Below are 20,869 nucleotides of genomic sequence, written 5' to 3' on the forward strand. Positions count from 1 at the left end.
GTGCTATACACCGTGGTTTAGAAACATCTCTGGTAGAGAGAATGAATCTGCGGTGTATGTTAACAAAACGCGATTCGAAGACTGCTGGCTGAAAAATAGAAAGAGAACATAAGGTTATAAGGGCAGAAATAAAATAAAAATAAAATAAAATGACGAAATAGATCATGGATTTATAACAACTTTCGCCATATACAGTTAAAGAGGAGCATGGGGGAAACTGCCACCACCCCATTTAAAGGGGGACGCTCTTATATTCCATCCACCCATCCATTCGTCCGTCCGTCCGTCCATCCGTCCATCCATCCATCCGTCCGTCCGTCCGTCCGTCCGTCCATCCATCCATCCCTCCATCCGTTCGTCCATCCATCGATCCATCCATCTGTCCATCCGTCCGTCCGTACGTCCATACATCCATCCATCCGTGCGTCCGTCCTTCCGTCCATCCATCCATCCATCCGTCCATCCATCCATTCGTCCATCCATCCATCCATCCATCCGTGCGTCCGTCCTTCCGTCCGTCCGTCCGTCCATCCATCCATCCATCCATCCATCCGTATATCTATCCATCCGTGCGTCCGTCCTTCCGTCCGTCCGTCCATCCATCCGTTCGTCCGTCCATCCATCCATCCATCTGTCCATCCGTCCGTCCGTACGTCCATACATCCATCCATCCGTGCGTCCGTCCGTACGTACATCCATCCATCCATCCGTGCGTCCGTCCGTCCATCCATCCATCCATCCATCCGTCCATCCGTCCATCCGTCCGTCCGTCCGTCCGTCCATCCATCCATCCATCCGTCCGTCCGTCCGTCCATCCATCCATCCATCCATTCGTACATCCATCCATCCGTGCGTCCGTCCCTCCGTCCATCCATCCATCCATCCATCCGTCCCTCCGTCCGTCCGTCCGTCCGTCCGTCCATCCATCCATCCATCAGTGCGTCCGTCCTTCCGTCCGTCCGTCCATCCATCCATCCATCCATCCATCCGTCCATCCATCCATCCATCCATCCGTCCATCCATCCATCCACCCATCCATCCATCCGTCCATCCATCCATCCATCCATCCGTCCATCCATCCATCCATCCATCCGTCCGTCCGTCCGTCCGTCCATCCATCCATCCATCCATCCATCCGTCCATCCGTCCGTCCGTCCATCCGTCCATCCATCCATCCGTGCGTCCGTCCTTCCGTCCGTCCGTCCATCCATCCATCCATCCATCCGTCCGTTTGTCCGTTCATCCATCCATCCGTGCGTCCGTCCGTCCATCCATCCATCCATCCATCCGTCCATCCGTCCGTCCGTCCATCCATCCATCCATCCATCCATCCATCCATCCGTCCATCCATCCGTCCATCCATCCTTCCAAACAAAACAAATAACAGCAGTGTATGTGCGTTGCAGTGTTGGTAAATGTGTTCCAATGAGTGCACGGCTTGCATTTGCACCTAAGCGCAAAAAATAAAGCTTGTAAATATTGTCACGAAGACAGGGATTTAGGGGTATCGGCAACAGGGGCAGATACACACAGTCGAGAGAGAGGTTCCCGAGAAACGGTAGCACGAAGACACAAGCTCAAGAGTCCACAAGGGTTAACTAGCCGAAGCGCGCGAGAGTCTCCAACTTCTTTGTCGTTTTAGCGCTACCTCGAACCGTCAGGTGGCATTATTCCCCCCCCCTCGAAAAAAAAACCGCAAGTTCACAGAAAAAAAAAACTGCTCCGGATGGCAAATATGACTTTCAGCGGGTAAAATACGGCTTCATGCGAAGCACATGCACCAGGTCAGACGAGCACTGACGACTAGAACTCGGTAAAGTTCCGTCTGGAATAACCTCGTACGTAACTTCTGAGAGGCGACGCAACACTCTGTAAGGTCCGAAGTAACGATTGAGAAGTTTTTCTGACAGGCCTGGGCGCCGGACAGGTGTCCACACCCAGACTTTGTCACCAGACTGGAACACGACATAGCGATGGCGGTCGTTATATCGGCGTGCATCTGTTGCTTGCGGTTTTGTAATGTGATTACGGGCGAGTTGGCGAGCTTCCTCAGCGTAGGTGGTGAATTCTTCTGCGTCAGCGGTAAGCAGCTGGTCGTCAGCCGCACATGGCAGCATAGCGTCGAGCATGGTCTGTACATCGCGTCCGTATACTAGGCGAAACGGAGTGAATCGAGTTGTTTCTTGGACGGCCGTGTTATATGCAAATGTGACATAAGGCAATATCTCGTCCCATGTTTTATGCCGGACATCGACATACATGACGAGCATGTCCGCTATTGTTTTGTTTAGTCGCTCAGTAAGGCCATTAGACTGAGGATGGTAAGCAGTAGTCTTTCGGTGATGTGTCTGGCTTAGTTGGAAAACTTCTTCAAGAAGACGCGCTGTAAACGCCTTGCCACGATCAGTAATGACGTATGAAGGGGCGCCATGGCGGAGGACAATCTGCGTCATGAAAAATTGTGCCACTTCGGAGGATGTTGCACGTGGCACCGCCATAGTTTCCGCGTAACGTGTCAGATAGTCTGTAGCCACGATAATCCACTTATTGCCAGCTGACGATAGAGGAAAAGGGCCAAGAAAGTTCATACCAATTTGGTCGAATGGTACTAGCGGTGGGGGAATAGGCTGCAGGAAACCCGCTGGCTTCAATGGCGGTGTCTTGCGTCGCTGGCACTCGCGGCAACCTCTAACATATCGATGAACGGTGGCGGTGAGTTTGGGCCAGTAGTAGGCCTGGCGCACTCTCGTTAGAGTGCGTGCAAAGCCCAAGTGTCCAGCGGTGGGTTCATCATGGCAAGCATGAAGGATTTCATCGCGGAGATCTTCAGGGATGACTAGAAGATAGGCTCGGTCACTGTTGCCGGCGCTTTTCTTGTAGAGGATTCCGTCGCGCGTACAGAAGGATGACAAGTTCTTAGCAAGCAGTCGAGATACTGTAGAATCGAAACCCTCCAGATGATCGATCACAGTTTTGAGGTCTGGGTCAGCCCGTTGCCGGGCCTTTAAATCAGAGGAACTGATAATGCCAAGAAAATGGGCGTCTTCATCCGTACTGTCATGGGCCAACTCCACGGGTGATCGAGACAGCGTGTCAGCATCTTCATGTTTGCGTCCGGATTTATAAACGATAGAGTAATCAAACTCCTGCATACGAAGGCTCCACCGTGCAAGACGTCCTGATGGATCTCGAAGACTAGCTAGCCAACACAAAGCATGATGGTCTGTCACAACTTTAAATTTACGGCCGTAGAGGTAAGGTCGGAATTTCATTGTGGCCCAAACGACGGCGAGACACTCCTTTTCAGAAGTTGAATAGTTTGATTCTGCCCGAGAAAGGGTGCGGCTGGCATAAGCGATCACTTTTTCCTCGCCATGCTGGTGCTGGACCAGAACAGCACCCAGACCGACATTGCTGGCGTCGGTGTGAATTTCGGTGGCAGCGTCCTCATCGAAGTGTGCAAGAACGGGATGGTTGTGCAGCCGTTGGCGCAGCTCGGTGAATGCCTCCTGCTGCTCGGAAGACCAGACATACGGGACGTCATCACGTGTCAGGCGCGTCAAAGGTTCTGCAATCTTGGCAAAATCGGCAATGAAACGGCGATAGTACGCACACAGGCCCAAGAAACGTCGGACTGCTTTCTTCGTGGTAGGGATGGGAAAATTGGCTACAGCGGCTGTTTTATCAGGGTCAGGCCGGACACCGTCAGCGCTAACCACATGACCGAGAAATTTTAGCTGCTGATATCCAAAGTGACATTTTTTCGGTTTGAGTGTCAAATCGGCCGAGCGAAGAGCGTCCAATACCGTTCGCAGCCGCTTAAGATGTTGGTCAAACGTTTCTGAAAACACGATGACGTCGTCCAAATAAACCAAACAGGTTTGCCATTTAAGACCAGCAAGTACGGTGTCCATCATTCTCTGGAACGTCGCTGGCGCTGAACACAGACCGAAAGGCAATACTTTAAATTCATATAAGCCATCGGGTGTCACAAAGGCAGTCTTTTCCCGATCGCGCTCATCCCCTTCTATCTGCCAATAACCACTTTTTAAATCAATTGAGGAAAAGAACTTGGCGTTGCGAAGTCGATCGAGTGAATCGTCGATACGGGGCAACGGATATACATCTTTTTTTGTGATGTCATTCAGTTTCCTGTAATCAACGCAAAAACGCAGCGTGCCATCCTTTTTCTTAACCAACACGACGGGCGACGACCACGGACTTTTAGACGGCTGAATAACATCATCATTAAGCATTTCCTGGACTTGTGTCCGAATTGCCTCACGTTCTTTGGCCGAAATACGGTACGGCTGCTGTCGAATAGGTCGGGCATCGTCAGACGTTATGATGCGATGCTTGGCGATAGAAGTTTGCCGGACTTTCGATGATGAGGCAAAGCACGGGGCGTACTCCAGCAGTAAGGCACGCAGGGCGCGTTGTTGACAGAAAGAAAGGTCACTGCTAACATCGATGCGGTCTAGAACACTGGGAGTATCGATAACGTCAAACGCAAAACATTCAGAAACTTCATTTAACAGTTCGCCGAAAGCGATGGCAGTAGAGCGATAGAGGTGGCGAGATTCATTCGTGAAGTTCGTGACGAGAAGCTCAGAGTGACCATTGCTGAGAATAATTAAGCTTCGAGCTGCACAGATGCCATGAGAAAATAAAAGAGAACGGTTGCTTTCAGCTATTATCGGCCAGTCACGAAGCCCGTCGCACACAACACTCACAAACACGCTGGAGCGGGGAGGCACTGAAACACACTCGGCTGAAACCCGTAGGGCGCACGTACGTTAGCCATCGGTGGGGCTGGCAGCCGCTTTCTCCGTTGAGAACGAGACCGTTCGCTGTCGGAGATCGATGATGGCGCCATATTCCCGCAGGAAATCCACACCGAGTATCAAATCACGAGAACATTCCCGGAGAACGACGCAGCTGACAACGAACGTTGAAGTACGAATCTGGATTCTAACCGTGCACTGTCCAATAGGAGTAATTACATGCCCCCCAGCCGTGCGTATTTGTGTGCTACACCATGGTGTCATAACCTTCCTAAGGGTCGCTGCCAGTTTCCCACTCAAAATCGAAAAGTCTGCTCCGGTATCCACTAAAGCGCTGACATTATGACCATCGATGCACACAGGGATGTCCAGCGATAGCCGGTCTCGTGAACCAAATGCTGTCGTTTCTGCTCCAAAATCCATATCTGTTCTCATTGGGGGGACTTCTTTGTGCTGACATTTAGCGGCCCCGCCCCCGGAGGTCGCTCTACTCAGTTTTCCCGGTGGGGGCTTGGCGAGCGACCAGGCGGTGCTCGCGGGAAGTTGCCAGTTGTTGAAGCGGTTTGCCGACGTGGGGATGGAGACCTGGATTGTCGGCGCGCCATCCGGAGGCTCTCTTGTGCGAGGTTGTCTCCAATGTCACGAGGTAGTTGTCCGAACGTGCGTCTAGGTGCGTTGGTGTAAAAACCCTCCTGTCCGAGTTCCCGATAAGGGCACCACCGGAAAATGTGACCAGGTTCCCCACAGTGGTAGCAAAGGCGGCGGCTCCGAGGTGCCTGCCAGACGTCCGTTCGTCGAAAGTTTGATCGCGGTGGCCGCACGTACCGCGTAGGCTGCTGTACAGGAATGTATTGCATTGGCTCCTGGACGGGCATGCACTGGGTTGGTGGTAACGTAGACAACGGAGCTTGGACGGGAACTGGGCGTCGGAGAACGTCAGCGTAAGTCGGACGAGAATAATCAGGAACAGGGGTACTTGGAGCTTCAGCAACATGCAGAGATGGCTGCGTGACTTGCTGAATCTCTTCACGGATCATATGTGCGAGAGAATCACCCCTGGGTTGGAACGTGCCACAAACCTTCTGCAGTTCCTCGCGTACAATCGCACGAATAAGATCTCGGAGCTGTTCAGTATTTCTTACAGCAGCTGTAAGAGGCTCGGCAGCAGTCGTAGCGAGGATTGGGCTGTCGTAGACCGCCGAGCGGCGCTGGTGTAGGATCTTTTCCATGGTGACCGCCTCTGTTAAAAATGAGGTAACTGTAGTTGGTGGGCTACGTACAAGACCAGCAAAAAGCTGTTCTTTAACCCCATGCATGAGGTGGCGCAGCTTTCTCTCTTCAGACATGTTGGGATCCGCACGTCGAAATAGTTTCCTCATGTCCTCAACATACATCATGACGGACTCGTTTGGCATCTGTTTTCGAGATTGTAGAGCACGTTCTGCTCGTTCGCGCTTATCAAGGCTGATATACGCCTCTACGATAAGACGGCGGAACTGAGGCCATGATGTTATCGTGCCTTCTCGGTTCTCATACCATGTCAAAGCATGGTCTTCCAGGCAGAAAATGGCGTTCCGTAGCTTTAAGCTGTCGTCCCACTGATTAAAGGATGCGACTCGTTCGAACTGAGTTAGCCAATCCTCAACGTCTTCATGCGCAGTGCCATGGAACGATTTCGGCACTCGGGGGTTTTGAACGTAAACAGGAGTACCTTGCATGACTGTCGTAGTGCTTTGCGTGGCTGGCCGGAGGCTCGTTGTTGAAGTGGACTCCAAGGGCCCGTGTTCGGGAGGAAAGCCCAGGTTCCTCCGGCTGACGCGATGAACTGGCGTGTCCACAGGCAAAAGCTCGGTGTCATTGGTTCGCGGAGGGGTGTGCGACATTGAGAGGACAATTACCCAGCGGCTCCACCAAAACTGTCACGAAGACAGGGATTTAGGGGTATCGGCAACAGGGGCAGATACACACAGTCGAGAGAGAGGTTCCCGAGAAACGGTAGCACGAAGACACAAGCTCAAGAGTCCACAAGGGTTAACTAGCCGAAGCGCGCGAGAGTCTCCAACTTCTTTGTCGTTTTAGCGCTACCTCGAACCGTCAGGTGGCAATATAAAGCCTAATCAACAATTTTCTAATCAATAATCTAATCAATCATCAAATTTAAACAATAGTTTTAGGGAATATTTCTAGAAAGTTTCTAATTTTGTCTTCTTCCAGTTAGAATTGCCAAGTAAAATAGGCCGATATCTTGCTATGTAACTTTGCAAGTATCGGATGTCTCTGGTGTTTATAATTATTTTAACTTTAAGTAGCGCTTGGGATGACAGCGGCACAAATTATAGGTTCCACGTCCCTGCTGTAGCAGGCCGTCATTACATTTATTTTTGTTCTACCATATGCAGTCTGCTGAGAATATTCACTGTGAGGTGTCACACACAGGGGTGAGACGTGTCCTTCCTACAACACTGTCAAAACCTTCATTCCTCTTTCAAGCGCTGGGTATTTCACCACTTAAGAGAAGCTCTGCAGTGGACGCCACGCAACCTCAAAAGACCAGTAACATGCGATGCTAATCTATAAGCTTGTACTTCAGGTCCGGAGAGTATCCGTGAAGAACATAGCCCAGATATGTACGTCACATGGGAGCCTCCTGGTTTCATTGTTGCAATATTCTAGACATGCACAAGTTTTCGGAGGAGTGAACATAGAAATGATTTTTAACAATGAGCGGAAGAAGGCACGAGCTGAGGTATCCAGGGCGCTTGTTTTTTGCTCATTTCGACGCTACAAATGTCGTTTGGAGCAGCTAGCGACCGAATATGAAACGTGAATGCGCATTTAGGATCCTGAAGCCAAATAAACGTTTAAAAAATGTCACCACGCGTGGTCAATGTGATCGAAGATGCCCGTACGCTGAAATTCCCCAAAACGTATTGACGTTCATTTTCTGGAATAAACAAGGTGTTCTTTTGGGGGATTACTTATACCTCAAGGCTGTCGTATAATCGGAGGTCATTATGCTGGCCTCGTCAACCAAATAAAGTAAACAGTTAAGACGAAACACTTGGAAGAGCTCGCCAAAAGGAATCCTTTTGTTTCAGAATAGTTCACCTTCATCATCATCATCATCATCATCACCATCAGCCTGACTATACCCACTGCAGGGCGAAGGCCTCTCCCATATTTCTCCACTTAACCCGGTTCTGTGCTAGCTGCATCCACTTGACCCCTGCGAACTTCTTAATCTCATCCACCCACCTAACTTTCTGGAGCCCCCTGCTACGCTTTCCTTCCCTTGGAATCCAGTTTGTTACCCGCGACCATCGCGGTTATCCTCTCTTCGCACATGTCCTGCCCATGCCCATTTCTTCTTCTTAATTTTCACTAGAATGTCGGTAACTTGAGTTATTTCTCTGACCCACTCTGCACGCTTCCTATCTCTTAACGTTACCCCTACCATTTTTCGTTCCATAGCCCTCTGGGTTGTCCTCAACTTAAGTAGAACTCTCTTGGTTAGCCTCCATGTTTCAGCGCCATAGGTGAGTGCAGGTAAGATGCAACTGTTATATACTTTCCTCTTTAGCGATACCGGTAAGCTGCTAGACATAATCTGCGAGTGCTTGCCAAATGCGCTCCATCCCAATCTTATTCTTCTTGTTATTTCCTTTTCATGGTCCGGATCTGCGGGCATTACCTGTCCTAAGTAGACATATTCGCCTACTACTTCCAGTACTTCGCTACCTAATGTAAACTGCTGTTCCTTCCCGAGGCTGTTGAACATTACCTTAGTCTTCTGCATATTGATTTTCAAGCCTACCTTTCTACTTTTCCTGTCTAGGTCATCAATCATTATTTGTAGTTCATCTCCCGAGTTGCTTAGCAAGGCAATGTTCACCTTCGCACGCGTCCAAATTTCTGGCAGGCATAATGAGGATCCCGAGTTTCAAACTGGTCCACATTAACCCTTATTCGTTTAATCTGGCCCCTTGTGACTACCTTCTGTTTTTTTTTTTTTTTTTACTTGGATAAACACAAGAAGGGTCATCTTTTTCACAAAACTGCAGACGTCAAACATGCTGCTTACAGTCCGTATGATGACCTATCACGTGTGATTTTTAAAATACAGGCTATCAAAGTTGCCTTTCGGGATTTTTAAAGCAAAGGCAAACAGCACCACACAAAACTTGTTTTCTAGTTAGATATGCTTCCGAGAGGACGCAAACTGTGAAGGTAATTGTCATCACAACGTCAGTGATTAACTAAATGCAATAAGTAATTGTTTCTTCAATGCAGTCAACAATCACGAATACAACATAGACTCTGCATCATAAATTGTTTTGTTTGTACTTTTCTGCAAATTTTCGCCTATGCATATAGTCGGTAATTAAAGGTCTTCCTATGTACGAGCAAGACAAATGATCGCTGTAGTGGGCGCCACTGACGACAGCCCCCCAAGCGGCAAGCTAACCAGGCGGACCGCCGGGAGACCCCGGCATGGGCGGCCGTGCACTGTCTCGGTAACATTTTATCTAGCATCCATGAATTCACTCCCCCCTTTTTTTTACTGAGGTGTTTATACCAGCGTTCTATAAGTAGCGACAAGTTCGTCTACAAACAGTCCCCTCTTCTGCGCTTCTCACCTCGTCCGCCATGCCCCTATCAGATTATCTGGATAAGAGTGTTCTTAACTGATGCAATTATTTAGCCCAAAAAGCGGTGGGCCCGGATCAACTACTTACAACTTGGTGCAAAAATGAAACAGAAATGTTGTTGAGCTCTTGGCATAAGAAAGGAGCTACTCACAGTTCAGTACATACACCATCAGTCTTAGGATCAAAAGACCGAGGGTTCGAATCCCTCCGTTACCATCGACAAATAGCCAAATGATGTTGGAGTGAGCAACAAGCCGCTCAGCAATTTGCGATCAAACTCTACCCGAGAGATTATGCAGCTGGCAAGTAAAACACTGGGGAGACACTTGATACGATAGCGTGCCTGTCTTTTAGGCACGTTTAGCGACCATTGGCGCGATACCAGGTCACGACAACGTAACGCTGTGGGCGGAACCATGTGTACATGCTATTTAAAAAGTTAGTCGGAATTTAACTCCGCTCAAGCCGGTTAAGATGAGCGAAAGCACAGTTTGGCATGGTTAGGCATAGTTTGTCATGGATTTTCTTGGCAGTTTGGCACTGATAAACTGGCACAGAGTTTGACAAAGCTTAGCCTTTCACCCAAAAAGCAATCGGGTTTAGTTAGTTTAGTTTTTGAAGAAGGCTGAGCTGCTGTCTCACTTCTCGGTGGACATCTGCGCTTACATTTAGCGGCATATAATTGGAAGTAGTGCATATGTCGTCGGTTTCAATAGCAGATAGAAGCTGAACGGGAAGTGACATTGTATGACACCACTCTGAAAGCTGCCCAAATAGTGGCTGCGCCACGATGATGCGAGATCAAGCGAGTATTTTTTTCTAACAAATTTGAAATGATGCAAAGTTTCTTTCCAGGTAAGGCGACATCGTCTCGAAAGTAAGGGCGGTATATGATATTGGACATAATACAATAAAGTGAATCCGTGCAGTGCATCTTGACAGTGTCGAAAGCACAACATTAGAAACCCCGACGGAGCTATTAAATTTTCTCATGATGTACAAGAGAAACACGATAACAAACCTGGATCATCGACTTTCTAAATCGACAGGTTTTTAACGAGGTCCATTCGGCCGCTATGTCGCAAAACCAAAATTACGCTTTCAATTCAAAGTTCCGTTTGGATTTCTTGCTTCATAATTCCCTTGCTGTAATGCGGCGGCTTTATACGAGGGCCCTAGGCAAGCAAGAAAAAGCACTTAGGATGATTATAGATATGGGCCATTTTTTACCGCTCGTTTACCAAAAGCTTACGGCATGCTCTAGCTGCCTTTGATCTATTGCAAAAGAGCTGTGGTCGCGGGGACGATCGGGAGAATCTCTCGACTCCGACATGCCCATCGCTCATCCTCGTGCTGATATGGTCCCTGCTCCAAATGTTCCAGCACTTCAACGATTGCGACTAACGAGCCGAAGCTCGTACCTCGCGACAGCAGAACAAACTGCGACCCAACTTTTCGCGGTCGATGAGAGTGCTCGAGTCAGCATACATGCCGCTGTTATGGCAATTGCGGCGATCGTATAGCAAGGGCGGATGTGAGGGGGCACTTGCGGCTGCATAAATCAAACACGCGACCCCGCCCCAACGTCGTGCCACAGGTCCGGCGACACGTCGCACCATGGCAACGGCGACTCCTGTCCTCGGCTCTAGGGTCAACAACGCGATAGGCGCGAGATCGCCATTAAACCATCGTTAATATTAAACCTGGACGCCTGTACGCGTCGAGTCATTCGGTCGGCGATCACACTAGGGATAGAGGGAGCACGAGATATGACCGGCATTAAACGCCGACGGAAGCCTTCCGCGAAATCGGCAGCTTCCATCGGCTACAGAGCGATGATGTGGTGTGTGGAAAGAAGCTTTGCATCGTACCCCGCTCCTGTCGTCCTTGGGCTTTGAATTCGCTGACGAGAAAGGAACACTGTCACGCTACGTGATTCTGTTGAGTAACAAAAGGGCAGGCGGTGATCACATCTGAGTGCGCCTTGCGCAGCTCTTGCCTTTTCCGACTTGGTCGATGAGAGAAGAAAGACCTGCGTCCGTCTCTGGTTGAACGTCGGGTTCCTGCCGCCGGACTTGGTGGAAACTGCTGCTCGGAACGAGTGGACGCAGCTACATCAAGTTCTGGAGTTAGCAAGTTGCCCAAGAAGAAAGGCAACTTTTTTCCCCTCGGATACTGGGACGAAATGAGGTGACGTATGCATGGCATTTTACATCCTCATTATTCAACAAACTTCGCAATTATATCTAGTATATACTCGCGTAGTATGACAGTCTTTTGGTGACTAGGAAGTATTTTTGAAAAACACTAATTACTTGTTTAGCATCAGCGTTCGGGAGTTCTTTGTTGTAAACTCAAATGGACACTTTACAGTTGGTAGAACAAACTTGGTATCTGCAAAAACATTAAATCTGGCGACAGTTATCGCTAACAATGAATTATTTGTCACCATGTATCTTTAATGCGTACTGCAAAGGTACGGCGAGACCCACTGAAATCATTCTTAGCTGCCCGGGGTCCTAATTACCTTATCTTTGAACTGCCCGATAAGCTTTCAAAGCTCGACCAATTCTAGCTCTGTGTTTGCGTGCGTGTGTGTGCGTGCGTGCGTGTGTGTGTGTGTGCGTGTGTGTGTGTGTGTGTGTGTGTGTGTGTGTGTGTGTGTGTGTGTGTGTGTGTGTGTGTGTGTGTGTGTGTGTGTGTGCGCACGTGTGTGTGTGTGTGTGTGTGTGTGTGTGTGTGTGTGTGTGTGTGTGTGTGTGTGTGTGTGTGTGTGTGTGTGTGTGTGTGTGTGTGTGTGTGTGTGTGTGTGTGTGTGTGCGTGTGCGTGTGTGTGTGTGTGTGTGTGTGTGTGCGTGTGTGTGTGTGTGTGTGTGTGTGTGTGTGTGTGTGTGTGTGTGTGTGTGTGTGTGTGTGTGTGTGTGTGTGTGTGTGTGTGTGTGTGTGTGTGTGTGTGTGTGTGTGTGTGTGTGTGTGTGTGTGTGTGTGTGTGTGTGTGTGTGTGTGTGTGTCGCGTTTAATTTAGCACAGGCTATTTTGAAAGATGCATGCAAAATCGACGTTTTTCTCTCTAAATTCCGTCAATAAGAGGCACGTACTAAGGACCGGAAATAACATTACGGCCACTTCAGAGTAGTTGAGTGCTCTCTGCTGGTAGCACTCTGAGCGTCGACCGCTATGAGCTGTTCTAAAACATTACAGGCTTTCACACTAGTTTTTTCCTGGCTCACTGAATATTAGTTGTTCTATGCCTTAATGATTTTCACTCTAAGTTAGAGTTATTTAACCACTATGCGCAAGAAAAGTGCGCATTGGAGATTTATTCACTATTTAGCGAGCACATTTTCGCGGACCTGTAAATCAAAATTTTTAATTGGTTCTGTTCTGGTAAGTATCCAGAGTTACAAGGTTTGAGCCCCCAGTTGCAGGGGACAGATACCATCATGTAATACCGCAATACCATGGCACGAATATGTGCATAATTTTTTCTTGCACGCATATTTTTAAACCAATTTGTATATTTTATATCAATTTCAGCTAGCACACCTGCCCTGCAAAATGGTATTGCTATAATATTCACTTCACATCGATCCTGTCAATCTTGAAAACAATCTAGTTGGCAACCTGCAGTTGGTAATCCAACCTCTCACATAAGCTAAATAGCTTCGGTTAAGTAGCTCGAGGTTTTGCATTAATCAGCGCTTTGTTTATGTTTCTCTTTCTCACTTTGATACACCACCGCAGCTTAACAGTTGAGACAATTTTTTGGTACTTGTTAACTATCTGATTCTGTTCGAGCCGTCTGCGATAGAGTTTACTATGCATTCGAGATTTTCGATGAGAGACGCCATTAACGATTAAAACTGGAAATGTTCCAGTGAGCCGGACAAAGCGAACGAAACAACGAAGTGCGCGCCCACCAACGGCACATCGACGAAAGGATCCCTGATGAAAAGTACCACAGTGGACATCGTGCCTGCCTGTGACAACCTTCAAAATGACTGCAGAGAACGAAAACACAAGCCCAGTCAACACAGCAATATGCTGCGGAGCTTCGCCTTTCAGGCTCGGCTCTGTCGGCTCTGTGGCTGCCTCTTCATCAAGGACATGTTTGCCAAACCACCAAAGTAAGTAAGCGAAATTCCTCGGAGCCTAAAATGCTTTCTCAATTCATCGGAGCACCATCTGCGAATATAATAGATACTAAAGACCGCCCAGTGTGATAGCTCTGAAAGTCGCTTCGGGTCGCCCATTTTTTAAACAAAAACTACAGGCGGCTTTGCGAAGGTAAGCTGATGAGCCGCCGTACGTTTGGCTGAAGAATCACGCAAGAAGAATGAGATGAAAGACATCATTGCGTTTGACAAGGTGATCGCATGAGGAGAGCTTAAAGATATCCACTCGCTTTCCCCAACTCTGCACCAATGCTTGCCCTGTGCATTCATGCAGATGCTGAGCACCTTGAAAAAAGCTAGCACCCCTTATTTCTAGAGCTATGAAATAATAATTATTGTCCTTGTCGTTTATCAGTGAGGTGATGCGAATTTCAGTGACAAATGAGATGGTGGGACAGGCCGCTGCCAACCGGAGTTTTTGATGACTCTCAGTGTAAAATTTACATTGCGTTTACGCTCCTCCACTCTAACTGGCTGTGAGAGTATTGTAGAAGCTTAGGGTAGTACGCGCGTCACCAGCATGTCATGTACGCTATGTGATGAGGAGTAAGTTTTAAGGGTATACGGGAGTAGCAGAAACAACGTAAAAGTAGCCGGGCCCACTAAATAGTCATGGGATGAGGGTAAGAGGGTTAGCGCGCGGCGCGGCATGACAGTGTGGGGGCAGGTGTGTGCCGTGCTCTAGGTTTAAGGGATGAGAGTGCGACGTGTACAAACAACAAAATATAAAACGAGTGCACCCACATAAGTTGTAGCAGTGGGCATCTTATTAATTTTAGTGTAAGGCACGAATATGCGGTTTTGTGTGTGTGAAAAACCAAAAGTTATACCTCATAAAATCTCATTTATACGCATAGAGTCTCATACGGTGCACATCATTATCATAAAATATCGTACATAATTTATGATAATGTACAAGAAACTATGAGAACCTATGCAATTATATGTGACCTGTACGTGATTTCTTATGTGAATTGAGTGAGATTGTGTGAGAAAATGCGAAATTATTGCCCCTTACAGTTTTTTTCAGTAGGCAAGTTCATTCGCGTGCCCTTTCTTTTTTGTTTGAGTATGGTATTGATTCCTGCAACCTAACAGGGTGAGGGGCGTGGATGAGGAGGTTGAAATGACTGCTTAGGGGCCTCTGAGAAGATGGTTCGACAGGTTGGGTGGGAGTAGAGCTGTAGTTTTCACTTGAAGGGAGGTTAGTTGTTTTGCAGTGCTAAACCCTAATCTAAGTAACTCCGGGGACTGCAGCTATCCTCACTGCGAGTAAACATATGTCAATTACCTTGCCTTCTAAGGCACCACTTCCTTACCAGATCAATGCACGTTAATGCCTTCCAGGTCACCAAAGGTCGTATGGGTTCACTGGTACACCCTGTACTCTGCGGCATGCTTCGCCTTTTTCCTCTGGTTCGAGATGGACGTCGTGACACGCCACGCCATTGAGCTTAGTGACACCAAGCGATTCTTCACCAAGTCCTTGCTCGTCCTCCTCCACGTCGTGGTCATCGTCAAGGCGAGCGGTAACTTTCTTACTATGTTAGCCAACAGCCACAAAATTCTCAAGTTCCTACAAAAGGCCGACGCATTCGAGAAGGACCTCGGAGTAACTTCCTGCCTCTGTTGCGGCCAGAAGCACTTCCTCTGGACCGACATCGGGGCAATAGCTACGTTCGCCCTCTACTTCGTCAGCTACACCGCGGCACTGTTTCATCAGGAGCAGAAGGTCGACACCGATGACAATCTCACCGTGCGTGAGATAGTTGACAGGGTGTGCGGCTTCTTCGCCGCCGGTCTGTTCTTCACATACGACAGCGTCAACTTCGTGGCCCTCCGGCACTCGGCCGAAGTCCTGGGGCGTTACGTCCTGTTTCTGAAGCGAAGCATTGACGGGTGCGTGGGTTGCAAGGTGACCGACTGTGAGCTAGAAGCCGCGAAGAAGGTACAGGCAGTCAGGCTACATCTCTGCACCGTCCTCGAGCTGAAGAACGACATCAACGGCATCTGGCAGAGATCGGTGGTGGTGTCCAGCGTGGGACTCTTACTGGTGACATGCATTTCATTATACACCATCATTACCGAAGGTTTGAGGCGGACGGAGCTTTGGATTGCCATCGGCTACTCGGCGTTCACGTCATATGAATTCCTTGAGCTGGCGAGAGTGAGCCAATCCCTGTCCAATACTGTGAGTACAGCCACAAGGTGAAAGCGGTTAGTTAGTACGCCTGCATACTCAAGGAAGTAATGCATTAGTCATAGATGTCATGGCAAGAAAATCGCTGAACAGCTTTAAGTACTGCTATAAAAGCTTAAAACAATGCACAATGCAAATAGCTGGCGGGGCTTCATTAAGTAAGCTTGTATTGTCCACTTTTTGTTGCTGTTTTCGCCCTCGTTTCTAATCTAAGGTATAAAGATAGTCCCCTTAACTTCGTGCACTAAACTTATCCGTACGGCATCCATGTGTCTTGCTCTTGTTTAGCTTCAGTTGGTTAGACAGTGCTAGATGCACGGCACTAATCACACGCTTCTCTCCCCATCACTTTTTTTTTCGCTGTGATTTATCTAGTGAGTGAGTAAGTGATACTGCTCTTGTTTCGCAGTTCCAAGCCATCAAGGATTCATGCCGAAAAACGCCGACTATGGACAGCACAACTGCTTACAGCCACCAGGTACAGAAGCATTTGAGATCAGGCGCGAAATTCCAGCAGATGCTTGCCTAAGCGCTGCTAAATATTGGCGGATCTGTTAGCCTGTAAATTTAGTTTATTATATTCGTTATTTCACAAATAAAGATGTTGGAATAGATCCAAAAAAAGTTTATTAAGGTACGTTAATAAGAGTAAATCAAACAGCAAATAGCAGCATACAAATTTATGATTTCGCACTTGCTAACCCAGGACATACCACCCAGGGCATCGCTCGTCTGGGACATTCCACCTAAGTTATTGCGGTGTGCTTTTAGTGATTTTCTGTTTTTCAGCTTTCACGTACGGCATTAGTCAAGAGCTAAACTGGCACAAAAGCAACCAATCGTGCCGATAACTTCAACAGTTGGTACTGTTCAAGTGAAACTGGCCAAAAATACCCGCGCATAAATATAGCTCACACATTTCGCTTTGCCTCAAAATTAACACCTACGTAATTTCTATTGCATTGACCTGGAATTAAATTGTAATATGCCAGCCGCATTTTCTTTTTTAACAAAGCTTCTTGAAACGACTAATAATTTAGAAATGAGCCCAGCCAGAAGTAATTTATTACATCACTGGTTACTGCAGAAAGAACAGTTGCTGCAGCTATCGTGTTACAAATTTACATATTGTTGATAAACCTACCAAGTCACTGCATTTATATCGTGCCAGGTCCAATACTTGCACAGCACAATCAACCCGGACGATATAAGCCTGAATGGAAGTGACTTCTTCAAGATCAACTTGGCTCTTCTCGTCTCGGTAAGTCTGTTAAAGAAACATTGTAACTTTGCTCACAGTTGTCCCCGCTAATGTTTAATTTAATTGCTCTCGAGGCCGGTCAGGCGTAGCAGAGAGGAGTGAGAACGGCGAAAATAAAGATGAACTAAAACGGAACAGCAAATATAGCACATGAAGATAAGCGGCATCAGTGAATTTGTGAGGATGCTGGACTATGACGACAGAGGAGGGCAAGTGGTGGTTCTGGTCCGATTCAGTTTTGGGCGCGAAAAAAATTATATACTGGCTAGTTTTGCACTCTGAAGCATAAACATTTAGGTTGTAATCTTGACAGAACGGTCATTACGTTCCGTCATGTGTACTTAAATCTAACCCCTTGATTTGCCTCATCTTTAGTTTTTTCATTTCTTCAAAATTATCATCATCATCAGCCTGACTATACCCACTGCAGGACGAACACCTCTCTCATTTTCCTCCAATTAACCCGGTCCTGTGATAACTGCATCCACTTTACCCGTGCGAATTTCTTAACCTCATCCACCTACCTAACTTTCTGCCGCCCCCTGCTACGCTACCCTTTAGGCTATATGAAAACAAGCAATTGTGCAAAACATTGAAGCGCCAGCAACGGCCGCGCAGTACGGTGCTATATATAACTTATCATAACTATATGGTTCAGGGCTACACAGTATAAAAGTGAGACTGAACAAGGGTTCATGGAGAGCTTTTTTTCGCAAGCTGAGCTAACATTTCGACAAGGGGACGAAGACAAGTCTCCATGTTGGAACGTTGGCTCGGCTTGCGAACTGTGGCTCCCCATCAATCCTGGTTCAGTGCTCTTTCGTAAATATGGTTATTGTAAAACGCAGTAATCGTCATCCAAGGGGTCACAACACGACGTACGTATGTTTTAACTCTAGGACCGTCAAGTTATAGTTGAGGAAAATTAGACTTTTCTCTTAATCAAGACCGAGGATAAACTTAGCCACACCGTAACATTAAGAGACAAAAAGAATACAAAGTAAGTCGGGGGACAAACACGATTCGATGACACTCGAGTAGCAGTCAAGAAGAAGAAGTGGGCATGGGCAGGCCACGTAATGCAAAGGCAAGATAAACTATGGTCTGTAAGGGCAAACAGGGAAGGAAAGCGTAGCAGGGCGCGGCAGAAAGTTAGGTAGCAGGATGAGCTCAAGAAGTGGGTCAAGTGGATACAGCTAGCACGGGAATAGGCTAATTAGAGTAATATGGAAGAGGCATTCGCCCTGCAGTGGGTACTGTCAGACTGGTGATTATTATGGTGATGACACTTCAATATCAGGGCATATGAGAAGTTTACAGATAAATATAAGGCATGGTCTCCGAGATCAGGAATAAAAACTTGCCTGAGCCCTGCCAAGCACTGAAATTTCGAAGGCGATGTATGCGTACTATATAAACGCCGGCACACGAATTGAACGCATCGAGGCGTTGGACCCGCCCTCCCAGGTGTACAGATCAAGGCAGGATGACACGCAGTCTCACTGAAAGCACGGTTTTTAGACAAGTTGTCCTACAAAAAAAAATGAAGTCAACCTCATTCAAAACTCACGCCAATTATTCGTAAACAAAAACTAAAAATGTTGGATGCACATTATTGGATTATTTCGAATAATGAAATAGGAGGATACTTGATTCGTTATTCGATATTTTGAGTATTCGCACAGCACTACCACCTGCGCTGCGCTGCACGTGGTAGTACAATTGCTCCGCACTGGTGAACATCCGGAACTGATAACACCTCTTCAACATCCAGATCCCCCCCCCCCGCCCTCCCCCGGCCGTTGTTTTTTTTTTTGTTTTTTTTTTTTTTTTTTTTGTTTTGTTTTTTTACTGCCTTGGTTTTGGTTCATTCGCCCTCCTGCTATAGGAAAATTTGGTAGCATTTCGGGTCGCCAACAAATTTTGCTATAATAGGATACAACTTTAAAACAAAAAGAGCAGTTGCCAACTATGGGCCATGGTACGCGACTTGTGTATTGCTCTATCGGACAACAAACGAAATCAGTTTCTTTTTTTATATATATTTTACTCCACAAAACAAGCCAGGGGCGTGGCAATTTCTTAGCTTATAATTTGGTCTAATGGTTTTTCTTATAGGTAACAAGAAAATCATCAACAGCGAATACTTTTTGGCGCGGAAGAATTCTGCGTAGAGGTTACTGCAGACTTGAGTATACTGTCCGACTGTACATATCACAGCGGCTCCGGGCAACACAGAGAGCCGGCAGAGTCACTCTCACACAGTTAGGCAGATGAGACAAGGTACAAAGTGAGACTTGGATCTACTACTGAAAAACCGGAAGTTCACTCAAGAAAGGATCTTTTCGTTCATATACGCGATGGTCGAGCAAAGCCTCAAACACATGCATGTCCGTGATCGTTGCCGGAGTGGAGCACAGGGCAGCGCAGGAAATAAAAGTGTGCCGTTTGTGATGGGCTCACCAACCCTGCTGTGCGCTGCGAAAGAGATCTAAATATTCGAATGTTCGCACCGACATAAACATACGGAGAGAGAGAGAGAGAAAGAGAGGGGGAGGGGGGCTGTTATAATTTGTGTTACTTTGTCGCGGAGATGGTGCTGGAACGTGTTCTTCTTTTCTCCACTTGAAGTTTTGCGTGTGCCGACTGCACTACGTGAGACCCATCCTGTCACGTTCACGCTCCTCTGCAGATGGCGGGTTCCATAATCACGTACACAGTCATATTGGTCCAGACAAGCCCGGAGTACGAGGCAGCTGCTGCAGCGTCGACGTTCCGGCCCGAGACCTCGATTGCGACCACGCCTACGATCACAATCTGAACTGAGAAGCGAATAAAACGAAACGCAAGGAGGAACTTTCTGGCAGTTATTTATTTATTTATTTGCGAATTTGCGCGCAATACATACATCTTCACCTGCTGTTTTCTTTTACTTTCCGCTTTTGCAACGGGCCTTCTATTGCTTTTTTGTCATTTTCACAGCCTGTCCGTCAGCAAGATGGCGTCCAAAAGTGGGTATCCGAATGCCAACACCGCAACTATCAAGATTCTGCTGTCGCTTTGCAAGGCCGCGAGAGACAGTTCTCATTCACATTCACTTTATTCCGCATTCCTCCCGGTACAGAAAAAAATGCGAGGACGAGGACTAAAAGCTGCTATCTAAGCAGCTTGACGAAGGCCCTTGCCCCCTTTGATGGCAGCGTACAGCGGCAGCAACCACACAGAAGTTAAACGTTGTGAAGGAACATAGCTGAAATATGGAGAACTGTGAAATGTAATCAGTGTTCTTACTAGTAATATGACAAATTATACAACAAGCTCTATTTACAGATCATAAAATGTTCATTTTCATGCCTGCTAGCCCGTGAAGCTCTTATCACGACTTGATCTCTCTACACGATCATAGCACGTATACTACTCCTTGCATTCGCAGCAAAGGCAATTTCCAAATTAGCTCAGTCCCTCAATTACCTTCATTCGTCCCACGTACTGCATCATGGATGGCATTTAAGATACAGCTTTAAAAAGCCGCACAATAAGCCATATCATTGCGATGACTTAATGCGCACTACCTTATACAATCGCAAGAAGTCTCGTAGTGCTACAACAGACACGTTCTCTTGACTTCAAAAAAAAAAAACTAGAACACCATGGTATGAGTCCCGACAGGTTCTGTTTTGAGCCCCACCTCAAGAGATGTCGTCATTAGAGCTCTGGCGTACGGCTAAGCTTTTCGCCAGAGTGGTCACACAGTCCACATACTGTTACATGCAGAACTAATTCTGAAACTAGATCTGAAT

At 47.4% G+C, this 20,869-nt stretch overlaps 1 protein-coding gene across 1 annotated transcript; it reads left to right on the top strand.

Moving 5' to 3' along the window:
- Positions 1–11,493: 11,493 nt before the first annotated feature.
- LOC146173847 (uncharacterized) lies at positions 11,494–19,917 on the top strand. The gene is made up of 6 exons (XM_084583805.1): positions 11,494–11,623; positions 13,312–13,560; positions 14,956–15,799; positions 16,218–16,286; positions 16,980–17,069; positions 19,762–19,917. Exons 1-6 carry the CDS (start codon positions 11,619–11,621, stop codon positions 19,888–19,890), a joined length of 1,386 nt encoding a protein of 461 aa, XP_084439931.1. The 5' UTR covers positions 11,494–11,618; the 3' UTR covers positions 19,891–19,917.
- The last annotated feature ends 952 nt before the right edge of the window (positions 19,918–20,869 follow it).

Source organism: Amblyomma maculatum, chromosome 11 (assembly GCF_055883805.1).
Source record: "Amblyomma maculatum isolate TAMU_Amacu chromosome 11, ASM5588380v1, whole genome shotgun sequence".
Taxonomy (NCBI): Eukaryota; Metazoa; Arthropoda; class Arachnida; order Ixodida; family Ixodidae; genus Amblyomma; species Amblyomma maculatum.